At 39.5% G+C, this 18286-nt stretch overlaps 1 protein-coding gene across 12 annotated transcripts in view; it reads right to left on the reverse strand.

Moving 5' to 3' along the window:
- tnrc6c1 (trinucleotide repeat containing adaptor 6C1) overlaps positions 1–18286 on the reverse strand; it is a 183922-nt gene that overhangs the window by 53625 nt on the left and 112011 nt on the right. For all 12 annotated transcript variants that reach the window (XM_080208907.1, XM_080208904.1, XM_080208905.1 and 9 more), the window contains 4 exons: positions 14423–17056; positions 5289–5495; positions 511–698; positions 318–398 (listed from right to left, as the gene is read on the reverse strand). In XM_080208907.1, the coding sequence (XP_080065033.1) occupies positions 318–398; positions 511–698; positions 5289–5495; positions 14423–17056 (3110 nt within the window). The remainder of the gene's footprint in view (positions 1–317; positions 399–510; positions 699–5288; positions 5496–14422; positions 17057–18286) is intronic.

Here is an 18286-nt window from a genome sequence, read left to right on the forward strand (position 1 = left end):
CTCTTTGACTATTATTCAGTATAATTGGGAAAAGATCCAGTCGTGATGTGAGTGCAGCTATTGAGAACTGTATGCATTTCTTGCCTTCAGACTACATATTTTGGGTGCAGACAGTGCATGTGTACTGATGGCCATATTGCAATAATAGGAGAAAGTGTTTATTTTGACCTCAGATTTAAACAAGAAAGATTCTGCAATCAAACTTCAAACTAAAGGTGCTTGCAAAATGCAAAAACAAGCTAATTTATATGCAAGAGGCAAGATTTTCTTGTACAAACTTTTTAGAAACCTACCAAATTTAACAAAAACATACTTACAGGGAAGCCCATATCAGTCAATTGTTTTATCAGGCGGTTCATAAGCCAAGTCTCCTCTTGCTTACTGGATACTTTAATGCCCTGAGAAAGGTAAGCATCTTGTTTAGATTTTTTCCAATATCATTAACTGCAGTTAAACTCTTGGTTCCCACCATTACCCCAAGCTATGCAGCAAATAAAAAAAATTAAGTACCTTTTGATGCACTTTCTTATTGGCATTGCCCCAGCCTGAGGAATTGCAGGAAGAATTGCTCTCCTGAGAAGCTGCATTATTCCACATTCCCATCTCTCCCTCATCCTCTTCCCAGTTAGGATGATGGCTACTATTCAGGCCAATTTCATCTCCACCACTGACCCAACCTTCTTGCATAGATTTGGAGGCTGAAATAAAAGATGATGATGTGGGTAAAGAAGCCAGTATTTTTTGGCAAAAGTAAGTATACAAACTATTTGTTCTTATGCAACCATATCATGTTAATTTCAAAAAAAAAGTTTAATTCTGCATATTGTTTTGCAATTTTGATGCCCTCTGTCAGCTGTGGCACAGCCACCAAACTAAAATGTATAACAATTAAATACTATTTCACAAATAAAAATATAACAATAATTTTATGAGTGGTGGTGTTTCTCTCCATGCCACCTGAAAAGTCAGCGGGGATGTTCCAAGACTTGATTGGTAGTATTACTGCCCCTCACAGGGAAGCATAGTTTGAAAATAAGAGGTCTCCCATTTAAGGTGGAGATTTTTTGTTAACCAATCCTTGATTCATGCTTATTCTACATCAACCTTTTGTGCAGCACCTCATCAAAAGCCTTTGGGAAATCAGCTACACTACATCTGCTGGTTCCCCTTTATTTACCCGACAAGTCACATCCTCAAAAAGCAAACCATTTGACTTGTTCTATTCATATTATGTTTTTCTAAGTGCACTGTTAAGACAGTACATTTGTTTGATTCATTACAGTGATTTTCTTTCCATTTCAGAGAATCAAGACTCAAAGTGTTCCATCAGCACTTCTAAGGATACACGGGATAAAGAAAATTAAATACAGCTTTACAAGCATCATGCTACACACAAGAAAAAAATCCATCCCTTTGCAACTGTATGCAGTGATAGTCCACAACAATCTTTCAACCTTACATTTACATGAATTCTTAACTAGTTGCATTGGTTAGTACTTGATCACCACTTAACCTTGCATCTTTCCATTCTAGTTCTAAAAGGATTATCTTTATTTGAAGTGTTATTAAAAGAGCTTTACTGGGAGTCCAGTCTATTTATAACCACTAATCTTACAGACGACTGCGCTTTCTAAACTTACTTGCAGTTCGTTAAGGTTGCTCTTGCCCTCAACTCTTGTGTTCAACATCCAAGTTGAATTACCTACTTGGAATCTATATTTTATATTTTAAAAACTTGGCTGATGCATTTTGTTAGACTATTAAATACAAATTCAGTTCTCAGTGCCTCACTCCCTCCTGCATGAAAACAATCCAGGGTATACAGGCATAACACTCAAATGAGTGAAAATGAAATGCATAAAATAATGGGTTTTGAGTGCTGACATTTTCTTTATGCTGTTCACCAGTTGAATGGTTGTTATTGAATGAAACTGTTCTTTTGTTGGAATTTTTCAAATCAAGCACTCAGAAAAATTCAAGTCCCAATGAAATAGCACACTACACATCAAAACCATTCTGTTTCCAATTACATTTATCTTATTGATCTAATTCACTCCTAAGTAGATTTGTTAAGTTTGCTGAATGTTTCAATAACCATGTTATTAATAATAATAATCAGATTTTGCACCTCTCAGATGAGGATATATCGAATTATAGGAATCTTTATAGCAATATTATTTTTCACAATGCTTCAATATTTAACATCTTTCTCACGAAGAATAAAAGATGAATGCCCCAGAACCATTCTGACCAATTAAAAGAATTGTATGTTGCCTCCCTGGTGCAAGGGTCAAGAATGCCTTGGAGCGGCTGAAGGGCATTCTGGAGGGGGAGGGTAAGCAGCCAGCTCTTGTGGTGCACATAGGCACCAACAGTACTGGCAAAAAAAAACGGGATGAGATCCTACAAGCTGAATTTAGGGAGGAGTTAAATTAAAAAGTAGGACCTCGAAAAGTAATAATCTCAGAATTGCGACCAGTGCCACCTGCTAATCAGAGTAGAAATGCCAGGGTAGCTAAGATAAATACTTGGCTTGAGGGATGGTACAAGAGGGAGAGATTCAAATTCCTGGGACATTGGAACCGGTTCTGGTGGAAGTTGTCCAGCACAAATCGGACAGTCTGTAAGGGGATGGGAACTGGTGCAGTAAGTCAGAAGGAAGTAAGTGGGGACAGAAACAAAAAGCACTAAGGGGACAAGGGGAAGGCAGAGAAACCATAGACAAAAGGGATCAGAATAGAGAGTCTGTGGAGAACTCAGTGAATGGGTCCAGTAAGGCTAAGAGAAATAAAACACAGGGAATGTGTACAAAACATGACATGACAGATGGTCTGAGGTGCGTTTGCTTTAATGCAAGGAATATGGCAGGTAAGACGGATGAGCTTAAAGCTTGGATTACTACATGGAACTATGTTGTTGTGGCAATTACAGAGAATTGAATGAAAGGACAGCAGGATGGGCAGCTTAGAATTCCAGGATTTAGATGCTTCAGACAAGATACAGGGGGTGACAATAGAGGTGAGGTGTTGCTTTACTGATTGCGGAGAATGTCAGAGGGAGGACACCTTGGCGGGATCATGCAGTGAGGCCATATGGGTAGAACTCAGGACAGGAGTGGAGCAATCAGTGTTGGAATTGTACTACAGGCCTCCCAAAAGCCAGCGTGAAGTGGAAAAACTGATATGACAGTAAATTATGGGACAGTAAATTATGGGTAAAAACAACAGGGCTGTTGTGACGGGCGATTTTAACTTCCCTAACAGACAGGGATTCCTTTAGTGCCAGGGGCTTGGACAGAGCAGAGTTTGAGAGTATCCAAGAGCGCTTTCTGATGCAATATATAGATAGTCCAACTCGGGAAGGAGCTATCTTAGCTTTGGTCTGGGAAATGAGCCCCGACAGGTGATTAATGTCTCAGTGGGGGGCAGTTTTGGGAACAATGATCACAATTCTACAAGTTTCAAGATCCTTGTAGAAAAGGATAGAAGTAGTCATGGAGATAAAGTATTAAACTGGGGGAAGACTACGACACCATTAGGCAGGAGCTAGAGAATGTAGACCGGGGATGGCTATTTGAGAATGAATCCACATCCAATATGTAGGAGTCTTTTAAAAGTCAGTTGTTAAATAATTCAGGACAAGTATGTCCCCATGAAAATGAAGGATAAAAATGGCAAGATTCAGGAACCCTGGATGGCAAAAAGAGAGACTGTGAGTTTAGTGAAGGAGGAGGAGGAAACTGAAAACAGATCTTACAAAGATAGCAGAAAAGAGCTTAAACAGGGATTTAGGAGGGCAAAAAGTGGCCATGAAATGTCCTTGGCAGGCAGGATTAAGGAAAAATCCCAGGCTTTTTATGATTATATAAGTCCGAAGAAGGTAGCTAAGGAAATGGTAGATCCACTCAAGGACAGTGGAGGGAAGTTTTGTGTGGAGCAAAGGCAAATGAGGTTCTTAACGAGCACTTTGCATCAGTATTCACAAAGTAGAAGGATGTGGTGAATGGTGAGTGTAGAAAAGAGGACATTGACATTCTAAGGCATGTTGAGATAAAAAAGATGTTGGGGGTTTTGAAAAACATTAAGGTGGACAAGTCCCCAAGGACAGATCAGGTCTTTTCCAAAATAGTGAGGGGGGTGAGGGAAGAAATTGCTGAGCCCTTGGCTAAAATCTTTGTATCCTTTTTAGCCACAGGCGAGGTACCAGAGATTGAAGAGTAGCTAACACTGTTCCTCTGCTTAAGGAGGACAGAAGAGACAATCCAGGAAATTACAGGCCTGTGAGCCTCACATCAGTGTTGGGGAAATTATTGGAGAAGGTTCTTAGGGACAGGGTGTATTCACATCTGGAAGAGAATCAGCTTATTAGCAATAGGCAGCATGATTATGCGAAGGGGAGGTTGTGTCTCAAAAATTTAATTGAGTTCTTTGAAGAAGTGACGAGCAAAATTTACCAGGGCAGGGCAGTGGATGTTGTATACATAGACTTTAGTAAAGCCTTTGATAAGGTTCCTCATGGCAGGCTGGTATAGAAGCTGAAGTCATATGGGATCCGAGGTGATCTGGTAAGATGGATACATAACTTAGGTATAGAAAGCAGACAGTAGCAGTGGAAGGGTACTTTTCTAACTGGAGGTCTGAGACAAGCGGTGCTGATTGCCTGGAACGTGCTGCTGGAGGTGTTGATGGAAGCAGACTCTGTAACACTCAAGAGTCATCTGGATAGACACATGAATAGGCAGGGAATAGAGGGATACAGACCACGTGGAGGCAAGAAAATGTTAGATTAGAGAGGCATCTGAGTCGGGACAGATTTGGTGGGCTGAAGGGCCTGCTCCTGTGCTGCACTGTTCTTCGTGCATGCCAACTAGGATTGAAAGTTACTTTAAAATGGCCATTTCATAAACTTAGCTGATTCATAAGAGGTTGAAGGGTATTTTCCAGAAAACAGTGAATTAATCTCATCAAATTCAAGTCAACATCTGGATTTTGGTGTTTTTAGTTAAGTTTGACAATTTAAAACAATTAGTTTACTCATTTAATGAAAACCTTGTAGGATTATAGCATAGAACAACTTATGTCCGCAACATATATAAACACTACATGCACCCATTTGCAACATTCATCCCACAAACCACAATAATGGGCGATTTCAATAGTCTGAACCTATTGTCATCAAAATGCTATCAACAACTTCATTTTGGTGAACTATCAGAAGTTAGTGAATTGCATTTAAGTACCTGACTACAACAACTTATACAAAATAAAAATGTTCTTGTATTTTGTTACCTGGTTTGCACATTGCTGGGACAGCAGCTGGAGCATTCCCTCTTCCAAAATTCCCCGTTGACTCTGCAGCATTATCTCCCCAACCTGAACTGCCGTTGGGAGGTTTGCCCCATGCTGAAGTCCCATTATCGACCGTGGTAGATGGAGGTGGCGGCTCACCCCAAGAGTTCTCAGCCTTTGTAGGAACGCTGAGTGTTTCTCCCCAGCCTGGGAAAATATTAAAGTCCTCAACTTATGAATCCAAATAGACTGCACATAGTCCAAAAGTTCTCCAATTTGATTTCTGATTATGCAATTAAAGCTATATGACTTTGATGAAAATAATGCACCCCTAACAGTATACATATCAATTAATTAAATTTTTTAGTTTAAACATGCTTGACAGTCTGATGGTTCAGTATCTTTAGTTAAGATAACTGAAGGTGACAAAGTTGAAGGTCTGATTTGGAACCACTTAAATCTAAGACGTCAGGGCAGTTTTGCATCCTTTTTAGATAGTTGACCTCAGTTTGCTCCTATTTATATTCTCTCAAATGTTCTCCCTCAGTAGTCAAGAACAAGTGATGAATCAAAAAATGCAGTTCTGGCTGACTTTTATTTTTTCTTGTTGCCTTGGTAAATCTCATCTGGTTGGTAATGTGTATTGACAGGTTACCTTGATTTCTTGAGGGAGAAAATGTAGTTTAGGAAGATAACAAGACGAGTAGATCATTCAGCCCCTCGAGCCACTCTGTCCTTCAATCAGATCATGATTGATTGGTACCTCAACTCTATTTACACTACTTAACTCAGCATCTCTTGATATCATTACCTAATTAAAATCTATCAACTTCATTCCTAAAACTCCTAGGAAAATTATCCTCGGGTCCAGAACTATAGGGTGGCATTTTACAGTCCCACTGAAGTCAACAGAGTTTTGAATAGCTCACTGCAACAAGGCTGTAAAATTTAGTCCATGTTTCCTAATTTCTCTTCCAAGTGATTTAGCTCTAATATTAACATTGTGTCCCTCATATTTGGTTGCCCCAGCAGAGGAAATAGTTTCTCATTTACTTTTAACATTTTAAACACACTGATCAGGTCATTATGCAATCTTCTATACTCAAGGGAATACAAGCATACAAATAAACTTTCTAAACTCTGACACTATTCTAGTGAATTTTGAAGTTTGAAGGTTAATACGAATTGTAGCCTTGTCTCTGATCCAAAATCATGGCTACACTGCATATTTTAAATTTATAGTTTTGTCAATAATCCATAACATCTCAAAGTAGTAACTCACATTCAGGTCCAGATATATCAGTTTTAGGCTGAAAATGCCATAGCAAATAAAAATCTTACTTAATTTGTAGTGATAAGTGTCTGCACCTTAAGTATATCAATAAAGAAAGTTTTTCACCCGTAGAGTGATAAGAATGGGGAACTTGGTACCATTGGAGTGGTTGAAGCTAATATTAGGTGCATTTAAGAGGAAGTTAAACAAGCATTTAGAAAAGAAAATGCGAAGAGATCAAGTGGAGCATAAACACCGACATTGACTGGCTGGACCAACTGGCTTGTTTCTGTGCCCTATATCCTGTGCATATATATATATATATATATATAATATATACATATATATATAAAACGTGCATTGATGTTTAATTTGAAAGAATATTTGACCCTTTTGTCTCATACAAATCATTAACATTGTAATTGGTCCAAATGATTTGCTAGTTGCAGTGCAAGATTTGAGCCAATTTTAAAACTAACATTGTTTCAAAACAGTATTAACTAAATAGATTTTGTTCCGAATGTAATACATTAAATTGTGCCCAAAAGGGACTGAAACGGAATTATAGTTAACACTAGAATATCTAAGGAAAGTGGGTGTCCATTAATTTTAACATTTTAAATGCTAGCAAGCATCAGAATTGCAGTGTATTGAACACAAAAAACGTACTCAGATTTGAAGACAAGGAATCCAATTATTTTTAAATACAATATTTTAAATACATTGAAATTTGAATTCAAGTTATATATTTCTATCTTCATTTCTTAAATTTACATCATAGACATTCATGTTAAATAAAATGAGCACATTTCATGAAAGCACATTTAAACAGTGATTAACCACCAGGGGGCAAATGTTTTATTTAAACATGAATACCCCTATTTTTGAATTTTTTTTGTGCTTCTTGGCACTCAGTCTACCTCATCTTAAATTATATGAGATACTCAACTGATCCAAATTTGTTCAGTATTTATTTTTTCATTTTAATGGGCATCCACTTTCCTCAGATATTCTAGTGTTAACTATAATTCAGTTTCAGTCCCTTTTGAGCACAATTTAATGTTTTACATTTGAAAGGAAAGCTATTTCGTTAATACTGTTCTAAACAATATTAGTTTTAAAATTGGTTCAAATCCTACACTGCAACTAGAAAATTATTTGGACCAATTACAATGTTTTGATGGTTGCTCAAACCAGTTTGTAGTTTTTGAAATTAAACCAAAATTATATTTTACAGTAGCTCAAGTCTTTCAAAAATGTTAACGTGTCTAGTACTTGATCATGTTTTCATGGAATTGACTTTGAAAGGATTATTCCTTCTTGCCAGTGTATTAATGCACTGTCCCACACCCGACATCCAGATTAACACCATGTGCTATATGCATCACTAATATCCCTGGAAAAGAGCCAGACAAGGAGGCTGCCCACACTTAGTCCATATTTTAGTGTCAACCAGAAAAATCTCAGTGAAAAAAGTGTGCAAAATTATTCAATAAGCTCAATATTATTCAATGATTCAGTTATAAATATGCAGTTGTGAATAAAGTTCTAATTTAAATAAGTTGTACTGCTTGAACTCAGCATCTAACTTCTTTATTGTCTATTTTATAACTTGGAGCTGTGCTGAGATGACACATCAACTTATGAGAAAAACAGGTTCCCCCAACTCCCTCCAACAGTGCTTTAAAACGTATGCTTTCAAGCTCTTATAATCAAACAGAGAACAATTGAACATTGCAAAAAGCACCCAATCTTTATTCAAAAATACTGTTTTAAAATCAGTCACACTAAGAACTCATGTTGCCTTAGAGCATTTTCCATAAATTCTACCTTTTTATTTTATTTGAAAAAAGGCACTGCTAGATAAGGGAAATGTGCCCTTGAAACCAAGATGCTCGGGTCATTTACACAAGTTTTTCAGCAAAATCATTCTTTTTGAAAGCTAGTGTCATTATCAAACATCACACTGCAAATGATCAAAATTTCATTCTACTGCAAGGAAATACATGCTTCCATACACAAATACTTGCTGTCAGTACTTGAACCAGTAGTAATTCTTTACAGCAAATGTTCAGTATTAGCATATAGCAAATCCATAAACTTCAATATTTTAAAAGACAAGTTATAAACTAAGGAAACAATTGTAATATCTTTTTCATCTTGGTTGCAGATTTGTACTGTAGGCATCATTCCATTAAACAGAAATCACTGTCATAGCACAGACTTCAGTGGTGTCATATTCAGTGAAAATGTTTTTATTTTTGAGGTACAGTTGAACAAATTAAGGTTTCCTAGACTTTGAGCTGCAGAACCGAGTGACCTTCCAAAAGTATCAGGGAACCCAACCCCAGACAAACTGAATGTTGAAGACTCTATTCATAACCATTAAATAGATGCGAAACCAGAAATCAAGTATATAAAATATTTTCTAACTATATCTATGCATACATTGGGAATTAGGAAGAGGAACAGTCATGAATAGAATTGCCAGCTACAAGGTCCCCTCATATTAACCCCTGGCTAAGCCACTCGCCCATGGTCCCATAACATTATCCCCTGGAAGCAGTCCCCATTTGAGGAGTGACTAACTTGACAATTAAAAAGTTCTCATTAAAAAAAGTCTTAGCTTTTGTCATTTTTAATGGGAGGAATGATCTGGACATTTGACTCTCATATCCGGCACAAACGCTAGCTCCAAGGATGCCTGTCTGCTTCGAGATAGGCCTGCTCACTCAGAGGCCCACCCACCCGCTCCAAGGCGACATTAGCTGTGAATAAAAGGGGAATCAGTGGATGTAATGTACTTGGATTTCCAGAAGACATTTGATAAGGTGCCTCATCAAAGGTTATTGTGGAAAATAAAAGCTCATGAGGTACCTTATCAAATGCCTTCTGGGAATCCAACTATATTACATTCAGTGGTTCTTGTTTGAAGAAGCAAGATGTGTTGTGGATAAAGAACTCCGATTAATTTGTTAAACATGATTGGCCTCTTGTAAAACCACGTTGACTCTGCCTGATTACCTGGAATTTATATAAAGCCCTGCTTTAAGGTCTTTAATAAGAGATTCTAACATTTTCCTGATGACAGATGTTCAGCGAACTGGCTTGTAGTTTCCTGGTTTCTCTCTCCATTTTTAAACAAAGGAGTTACATTCACTATTTTCAAATTTAATGAATTTTGGAAAAGTAATACAAACATCAATTATCTCACTAGCCACTTATATTAAGACCCTAAGATGAAGTCACCAGGACCTGAGGCCTCGTCACCCCACAGCACCAGCAATTTTCTCAGTACCACTTCCCTTGTGATTTTAATTACCTTGAATTTCTTCTTCCCCTCCATTTCCTGATTTACAGCTATTTCTGGGCTGTTACTTGCATCCTCCATAATGAAGACCAATGCAAAATACTGGAACGCTCCAGTCCATTAACTTTAAAAAAAAACTATAGAACATTTTACTCTTTGCCTTTACATTTCTAGATAGCTTTGTCTTGTGCTTTTTTTTCCTTATTAATCTTTTAGTAATACTCTGCTGTTTTAATATTCTGCTCAATTTTCTGACCTGTCATCTATCCTTGTGCAATTATATGCTTTCTCTACAAGTTTGATACTGTTTTTAACTTTTAGTTAACCATGCATGGTGGGTCCTCCCTTTCACATGCATCTATTCTGTGTATTCTGACATCTGCCTTTAAATGGCTGCCACTGCATCTCTATCTCTGAACCTAATTTGTCAGCTAACCCTCATAATTGTCCTTATTTAAGTTTAAAATACTGAACTTTTAGACTTAGTTTTAAAGTTAACTTTAAAATTAACTTACACTTCTCTCCTTCAAACTGAATGAAAAATTCAACCAGTTTGCTTTCCTTATAGGTCATTAATCATGCCTCGTTGTAAAATACTAAGTCTAGGATAGTCTGCTCTCTGGCTGGCTTCAGAATATGCTGTTCTAAGAAACTATCCTGAAAACATTCTATGAACTTCTCATCTATGTTAGTTTTACTCGTTTTGTTATTCCAATCTATATATAGATTAGAAGCCCCCACGATTATTACTATACCTTTCCAACAAGTTCCCATCATCTCTTCCTTTATACTCAATCCTACCATGATGATACTGTTCGGGTGCCTGTGCATTAATCCCAGAAGTTACTTCTTGCTCTTATCATTTCTCATCTCGACCCAAACCGCTTCAACATTGTCTCTCGCTCTTGTGCTAATACCATAAATTAACAGTTACCCTTCCACCTTTTCCTAACTTCCCGTCCTTCTTAAATGTCATGTACCCATTAATATTCAGGTCCTAATCAATGTCACCCTGCAGCTGTATCTCTAACGTCTCAGATTGTACTTATTTCTATTTACGCTCTCAGTTCATGTTTTATTTTGAATGCTTCGTGCATTCAGATACAGAGCCTTTAGTTCCGTCCTTATATTATGTTGTAACCTCTAGCCTTATCTGGTTTACTTTTATTCATACTCTCTATCCTTTTTTGTCACACAGTCTGTTTAACATTTTGCACATTAGTATCTTCCTCTTTTGTCTTTGACTCCACTCTTTGATGTACCACCTCTTTCCAAATTTGTTTTCTTGCCCCACTATTTAACTAGTGGCTTGCTAGAATACAGGGCCTGGCGCAGTTCAGCTGCAGATTGTGGCAATGGTACAGCTCCCAGTTTCCCCATGAATCTGAGCCCACTCCTCCCAAACCAATCTTTGTGCCATGAATTTATTTGTCTGATCTTATTTGCCCTATGCCAAATTGTTACTAGCTCAGGCACCAATTCCAGGGATTATCTGTGAGGTTCTCCTCTTAACTTGGTGCCTTGCTCCCCATACTGACTCTGCAGAACCTCGTCTTGTCTATGCTGTTGGTACTTCCTCCCTCACTCTCCAGCCCTGAGCAAACATCCCCAAACTCTGGCAGCAGGCAGTCAACAGAGTCTTCTGGACTCACGCTCTTTGTTGCGGAGAACAGTGTCAATTCACCACACCATACTGTCTACTAGCTTAAAGAATCTCAGCCCAGTCAGACAATTAAAAAGGCTGAGGCTCTTGCACTCATGCCCTCTGGGTCCCTTTACCTGTCTTATTTGCAGCCACACATTCCTATCTATCCTTGACCACTGACCAAATCAGAAGGCCTTATCCTAAGGGATATACTGTCTCCTGGTACAAAAAGTGTCCAGGTAACTTTCCTCCTTACTGATGCATCAGTGTCCGCAGCTTGGCCTCCTCTTCAACGACTCAAGTTCCTTGAGCCACAACACTTGCTACAGATATGTTTATCCTGGATCAAAATGGCATCCAAGAGCTCTAAAAGATGCCACAATCATGACATCACTTGCCCTGCCATCCTTAATGCATTTGAATTAGCTACTTAATTATTTTGTTGAATTATTTTTCTTTCTTATGTACTTTATTAACCTTACCACCAGTTTGTATGTTATTTTAAAACCTTATGAATCACTTACCAGATACTCACCAAGTAGCTAACTCCTTCTCTTCTAAAGGGCCAATTCCTCCAGGATGAAAAACTAAGAAAGCAAAGGAGCACCTCCTTCACTCACCCAACTCACAGCGCTCTTGTTCAGAGTCACATTTCAGTGTGAAGTCCAACAGGCCTATATTTATGTGCTCTGAAATTAAAGACTTACCTCAGTCCAGATATAGGGAAAAAAAACTATTTAAGCTAATTTCCTTAATTAACTTTTAGCTGTTCTCCAATGGACAGCTTCCCTAGTCAAGCCTAGGTGAAATTTAGAATTTAAATAGCAAATTTAATTTAGATGTTAAATATTGAATACAAACAAAATTAGGTTTCTGAAAAAAAATTAAACTTCCCACCCTCATCTAACTCCTAACACACTTGGTCAAAGGTACACTCCGGCAATATCAGCAACAAAACCACAAACATTTGAAACCGCTTAATGGTGCGTCAAACACTGAAATTGACAGCAAAGGTCAGAAACTGAGCTGTCAATCAAAAAATGTTTCCTCGGGGGCAGGTGTCTCACTCGTATGGTTGCCTAAATGACTGAAATGTTAAGAGCTCTGAGTGAAATTACTTTTTTAACATGCGAGGAAATTATGAATGAATTGCTTCTTCTAAAAAAAAGCTTTTTCTTTACACTACTGTCACTGTAGGGTGAATCGGTCTAAACTATGTGCATTGGATCAATGGGCATGGAAGTACCATACCTTGACATAGAGACATGGGCGGCCATGGATGAGGGTGGGCTGAAGGGCCATATGGGATGGGTGGAAGGGTAGAAGACCCCCTCATGCAGAAATGGGTTCACAACTCCTCAGAGAAATCATGAATCACTGTTCTTTTAAAAAAATGAGAAGGCAATAAAAGTTACAAAGTAGGACATTAGGACACGCCTAACTCCATAATGGATCTGGCCAAGTCAGAAGTGTCAGATGCAGGCTTTTGAAAGGAACCAGCCCACACCCTTTAAAGGCACTCCTGAAAATTAAACAGCCCGGGACTGGTGTCAGGAATCAGGAGATGCCTGCCATTTTTAAAGGGCTTCCAAATCATCCTGACTGGGTGAAAATCCAGACCAGACTGTCACTTTTGCATCAATGGAAGGCAGAAACCCTCGTTTCCACCCAGGTAACTTAATGGTACGGAACAGCCCCTGTGATAATATATTTTGGAATAATTTGTTCAAGAAATTTTGGCCCTGGTTTGAAAGTCACCAATCTTACTAATACATGCCAAGTATGCAGCTTTTTTGTTGGAGCTATTGTTAAACTTCTTTCATTTCCCATTTCTTAACCACAGTTTGTATATTCACTGGTCTATTCGCTAGAAACCCTCTAATATTTGTGCTATTCTGTCCTTAAAACCACATGTGCCATTTAATTACCTTTGTAATGCAGTGTCCCAAAGCAATTGATTTTGAGGTATAAAAGTGATATGACGTGGAAGGGGGCCATGGCCCCTGCAGCTATCCATTTAGTTCCATTTGTCCGCTTACTCCTCTCTTGAAACTTGCACAGAATTATTTATCCAATTCCTTTCAGAAGTTATTATTTAAAATGCACCTTTTCAGGCACGGCATTCCAAATCATAACTTGAAATGGTTCTATTGGCAAATATCTCAATTTTTTTGTCCACTGTTATTTACCCTTTTGTCAAGGAGAACAATTTTAACTTATTTGCTCCAAATTGTTTAATGACTTTGAACACTTCTATCAAATTTCCCCTTAATAACCTTTGCTCAATGGAAAATATGCTGCAGTTTCTCTATGTCCATGTTATTGAACTGCTCCATTTGTGGTACGCTTCAATTATCACCTTTGCATCCACAAGGCCTTGACATACTACAAACAGGTGCAGTGCCCAGATTTTGCCAAAACACACCAGCGATTAATAAATGCTTAGCATAATTTCCTTGCTTTTGTACTTTTAGCCTCTGTACATAAAGGGAAAGGATCTCTTGTATTCACTACTTACCCTGCTAACTTCAAAGACTTATGTACATAAACCACACCCCCCCCACCCCCCTGAATCACTTCACACTTGGCACTAAATTTCATTTGTCATGTGCCTATCCAGTACACCAGTCGACCTGTGTTCTCCTAAGTCTATTACTACCGTCAATAAGCTTTCCTCTTCTCCAGACCAGAGGGACATTAATACTTCAGTATTCCATACGAAGGCATTTCAGCCATAACTCGAACAACACTGGACACTACATGCACATTGCATGCTTTCTTTCAGTGTCAGGCATTAAAGTGGATTCCAATCATGTTTCCAAAACAGCAAAAATATCAAACGATTATTTAGGTCAACTTAAGTATCATCATTCTTTAAAAAAAATTGAAATGTTACTAATTCCTACCTGGACCAAGTAGTGGAGACCGGTTTTGTGTGGCACTTGACTGATGAGGCTGAGATGGTTGCTGTTCAGCCACGGTGTTGTTACTGCTTTGATTCACAGGATTGTTTCTATCCCACATGTTTACAGTCTTCTTGTAATTGGTTGGGTCTCCCCAAGCTGAGGTACCGTCATCAATCTCTATTTTTCGACGAATAGATGGTGGGGAAGGCTCCTCCCAGCCAGTGGGTTCACTGTCCTTCTGTTTTGTAGGCAAAGGTCCACCAACCCAACCCGAATTAGACTGTTTAACAGAGGCAGCTCCTCCCCAGCTGCTAAGACCATTATCCTGAAGTTTATTTCCCCAGTTCTGTGGTGCACTTGATTTTGTAGATTCTCCCCAGCCTGTGTTTGGACTTGGCTTGCTGTTGGTATTATTACCCCATCCACTAGTTTGTGATCTGGTCGTCTCATTCCAATTAGGCCCAGTACGGTTGTTTTCACTATCCCAACTAGATCCATTTTTTTTCCCCTCACCTAACGGTCCTGCAGCAGAATCAGTCCAATCTCCCCCTCCTCCACCACTTACTGTTATTCCCGCTCCTCCTGATGTCCAGCCTTGGTTGCTTTTCTGTCCTTCACCCCAATTTTGAGATTTGGATTTCTGAGAGTCTGCCCAAGTTTGTGGCTTCTCCTCCGGATTAGAAATCCCACCCCAGGCATGGCCACTTTTGGCAGTAGCAGCAGCAGTAGAATTAGCAGAATCCCCCCAACCCCCTTGGCTATTAGACACTTTGTCTCCCCATCCTGTGTTATTAGACATGACTGTTGGTGGAGGATTTCCCCAACCAGATACTAAAGAGGTATTAGTACTGCTCATGCTGGACCCATCACTTCTCCCCCCTGAGTTTGAAGACTGGGCAGCAGCTGAACCCCAGGCCTCAGTTCCATTGTCATTTTTTCGCTCAGACCTAGGGGATTCTTGAATTTCCCAGGAAATGTTCTGCTTTACTGGTGTCTGTCCCCATCCAGAATTACACAAGACTCTAGGATCATGATCTGGCTTTGACATAACATTTTGGACCAGCCCTTGCTGTTCAATTATTCCTTTATCAGTCTTTCGTCGGCTGCTCCCATGCCTTCCTCCATTTCTTCCGGTACTTCCTTCATGATGGCTACCGCCACTTTCATTACTCCCCTCACTACCAGTGGTACCTGATTCAGAAGGTTTGGCCAAAGAGTTAATTTGTTCATTACCTTGCTGCAAAACAGGGGTTTGGCTGTTAACACAAAGACCCTCCCATCCACATGATCCTTTTCCATTGCCATTTGCTTCATTACTGGAATGCTGGTTAGAGAGTTTGCCCCATTCTCCATTTACACCATTACTAGTGTTCCTGTTGGATGGAGTGTTACCCCAAGCTCCGATGCTACTGGGACCAGAGTGCAAGCCCCCAATGGTACCAGCCCTTGTCCATGGCAGTACCCTGGGACTGGTAGGGGGACCGGAGTCCCAAGCATTGCTTCCAATATCCTTTTGTACAGCACTATTGGAATTGTTTGCTAATGTTTGTTTAGCACTTAAACTTAATGCAGAATTCACAGTGTCTCCATTCCCCTGACTAAATGCCGAGTTACTGTTGGTGGCTGTAGAATTAGCATGTGGCACTCCCCACACTGAGTTGCATGAAGGATTATTCATTCCTTCACCATTACGTCCACTGAGCTGAGAAACTGTAGATGACCCACTACCACCAGGAAGGTTTTGAAGATGGGATGGGTTTATTGCACCCATGCCTACTGTCATTGCCCAGCCTCCTGGTACAGAAACGTTAGGCAGTCCATTTGCTTGCATTGCATTGATAGGGTTTGGTGAAGAGTTTATGGGGTTAGTGTTATTTGGTCCATCAGTGTTAAGGTTCTGAGGTTGTATGCTGAAAGACACATTCTGTGAAACGGACGTTTGCGTATCTGTGCTCTCCTGCTGCAGCAAATTTCCCCAGGTGTTCAATGTACCTGTCGGACCATTATTAGGGTTACTATAATTCTGATCAATGGGATTACTTGGATTACAAATATTTGAAGTGTTTCCTCCTCCTACGGTTCCTTGAATTTCCTGCCCAACTACAGGCCAAGCAGCTGGATTGGCATTGGGATTAAGATTCAGGTTAATGCCAGCAGTAGATGTAGAAGTGCCCCAACAGTTTGGATTTACACTTACAATATTGTCCATCTTTCCACTTCCACTGGTAGCAGAGCAGTGACCTACACTAGAGGCAGACCCTGGGGCAACAGCCCACACCCTGGATGAATTTCCATTTCCACCATTTGCTCCACCTCCAATGGCACTCTGGTTTGAACTGCTTTGGACAAGTGCTCCATTACCACCATTATTGCAATTTTTGTTTTGTCCATTGAAGTTGCCTGGTGCACTCCCTGTAGCCATGCTACTATTATCTGAGCCACAGTTTGAGGCAGAGTCAGTGTCTGTGCATTCTGAGGCAGTTTCAGTCTCGTTTCCAGAAATGGAAGGCCAAGCCTCTTTGTCACTTCCGTCTATTATCACTTTATCCCAGATGCTGTTTGGTTCACTTCTAAAGGGGGGCTGTCCCCAGTGGGAATTTTCATAATGAGTTCCCAGACCACCGTGGCTGAGATCTGGAAAAGACCAAAACAAAAGGTAAGACATATTTTGCATTAAATGATTACAATAAAGAATCACATGATGAAGCTTCAGACAAAGTCATGTTAAAAGCTTGTAAACAATTTATAAACTAAGACTGCAATCGTGCATTTAGATTGAGCTTTAGTTTACAAGCTGAAACCTTACAAATCTAGTCAAAAAGTTACAGAGGTCCCTAGTTTGAGATTTGTCCACAAGGGGGAGCATCCTTTTCACATTCACACTTTCAAGTCCTCTCGATCATAAATAAGCAAAATATTGCAAATGCTGGAATCAGAAACAAGAACAGAGGATGCTAGAAAAACTCAGCAGATCTGCCAACGTCTATCAGGAGAGAAATGGGCAGCACAGTGGCTAGCACTGTTCTCTCGCAGCACCAAGGACCCGGGTTCAATTCCAGCCTTGGGTGACTGTCTGTCTGTGGAATTTGCCCATTCTCCCAGAGTCTGCGCAGATTTCCTTCAGTTGTTCCAGTTTCCACCCACAGTCCAAAGATATCAGTACATAGCATGCTGGGGATAAGGCCTGGGTGGGCTTTTTGTTGGCACAGGCTCAGTGGGCCAAATGACCTCTGCTTGATTTGCAGGGATTTTGTTCTATGACTCTATGAAATCTTTCCTCAAGATCTTAATTCGTACAATCAGGTCACCTCTTACTCTTCTAGACGCTAGCTGATACAAGGCTAATCTGTCTACTACTTTTTTATAAGACAACACACAAAAACCAGGTTTTAATCTAGTAAACCTTTGAACTGTATCAGCATTTTACATCTTTCCTTAAATAAGGAGACCAGTATAGTACACAGTAGTGTAGATGCAGTCTCACCAATGTTGTGATCGAAGTATAACCTCTATTGTGTTCAATTTCCCTTGCAATTAATTACAACATTCTATTAGCTTTACCAATTACTTGCTGCACCTGCATACTAATCTTTAGTGATTCATGCACTAAGACACCCAGATCCTTCTGCATCTGAGCTCTGCAATCTCTCACCATTTAGATGGCATTTTTTTTATTCTTCATAACAAAAAGGACCCCATTTTCCCACATAATACTCAATTTGCCAAAGTGAGTGATCTTTACCCACTCACTTAACCTAACCCTATCCTTCTGTAGCCTTTTTATGCCTTCTGCAGAATGTACTTCCTTACCAATGAGAGTCATCAGCAAATTAACCACCCACCCATCAGTCCCTCCATCCACAT

Source organism: Carcharhinus amblyrhynchos, chromosome 21 (assembly GCF_965287045.1).
Source record: "Carcharhinus amblyrhynchos chromosome 21, sCarAmb.v2.hapA, whole genome shotgun sequence".
NCBI classification, from domain to species: Eukaryota; Metazoa; Chordata; class Chondrichthyes; order Carcharhiniformes; family Carcharhinidae; genus Carcharhinus; species Carcharhinus amblyrhynchos.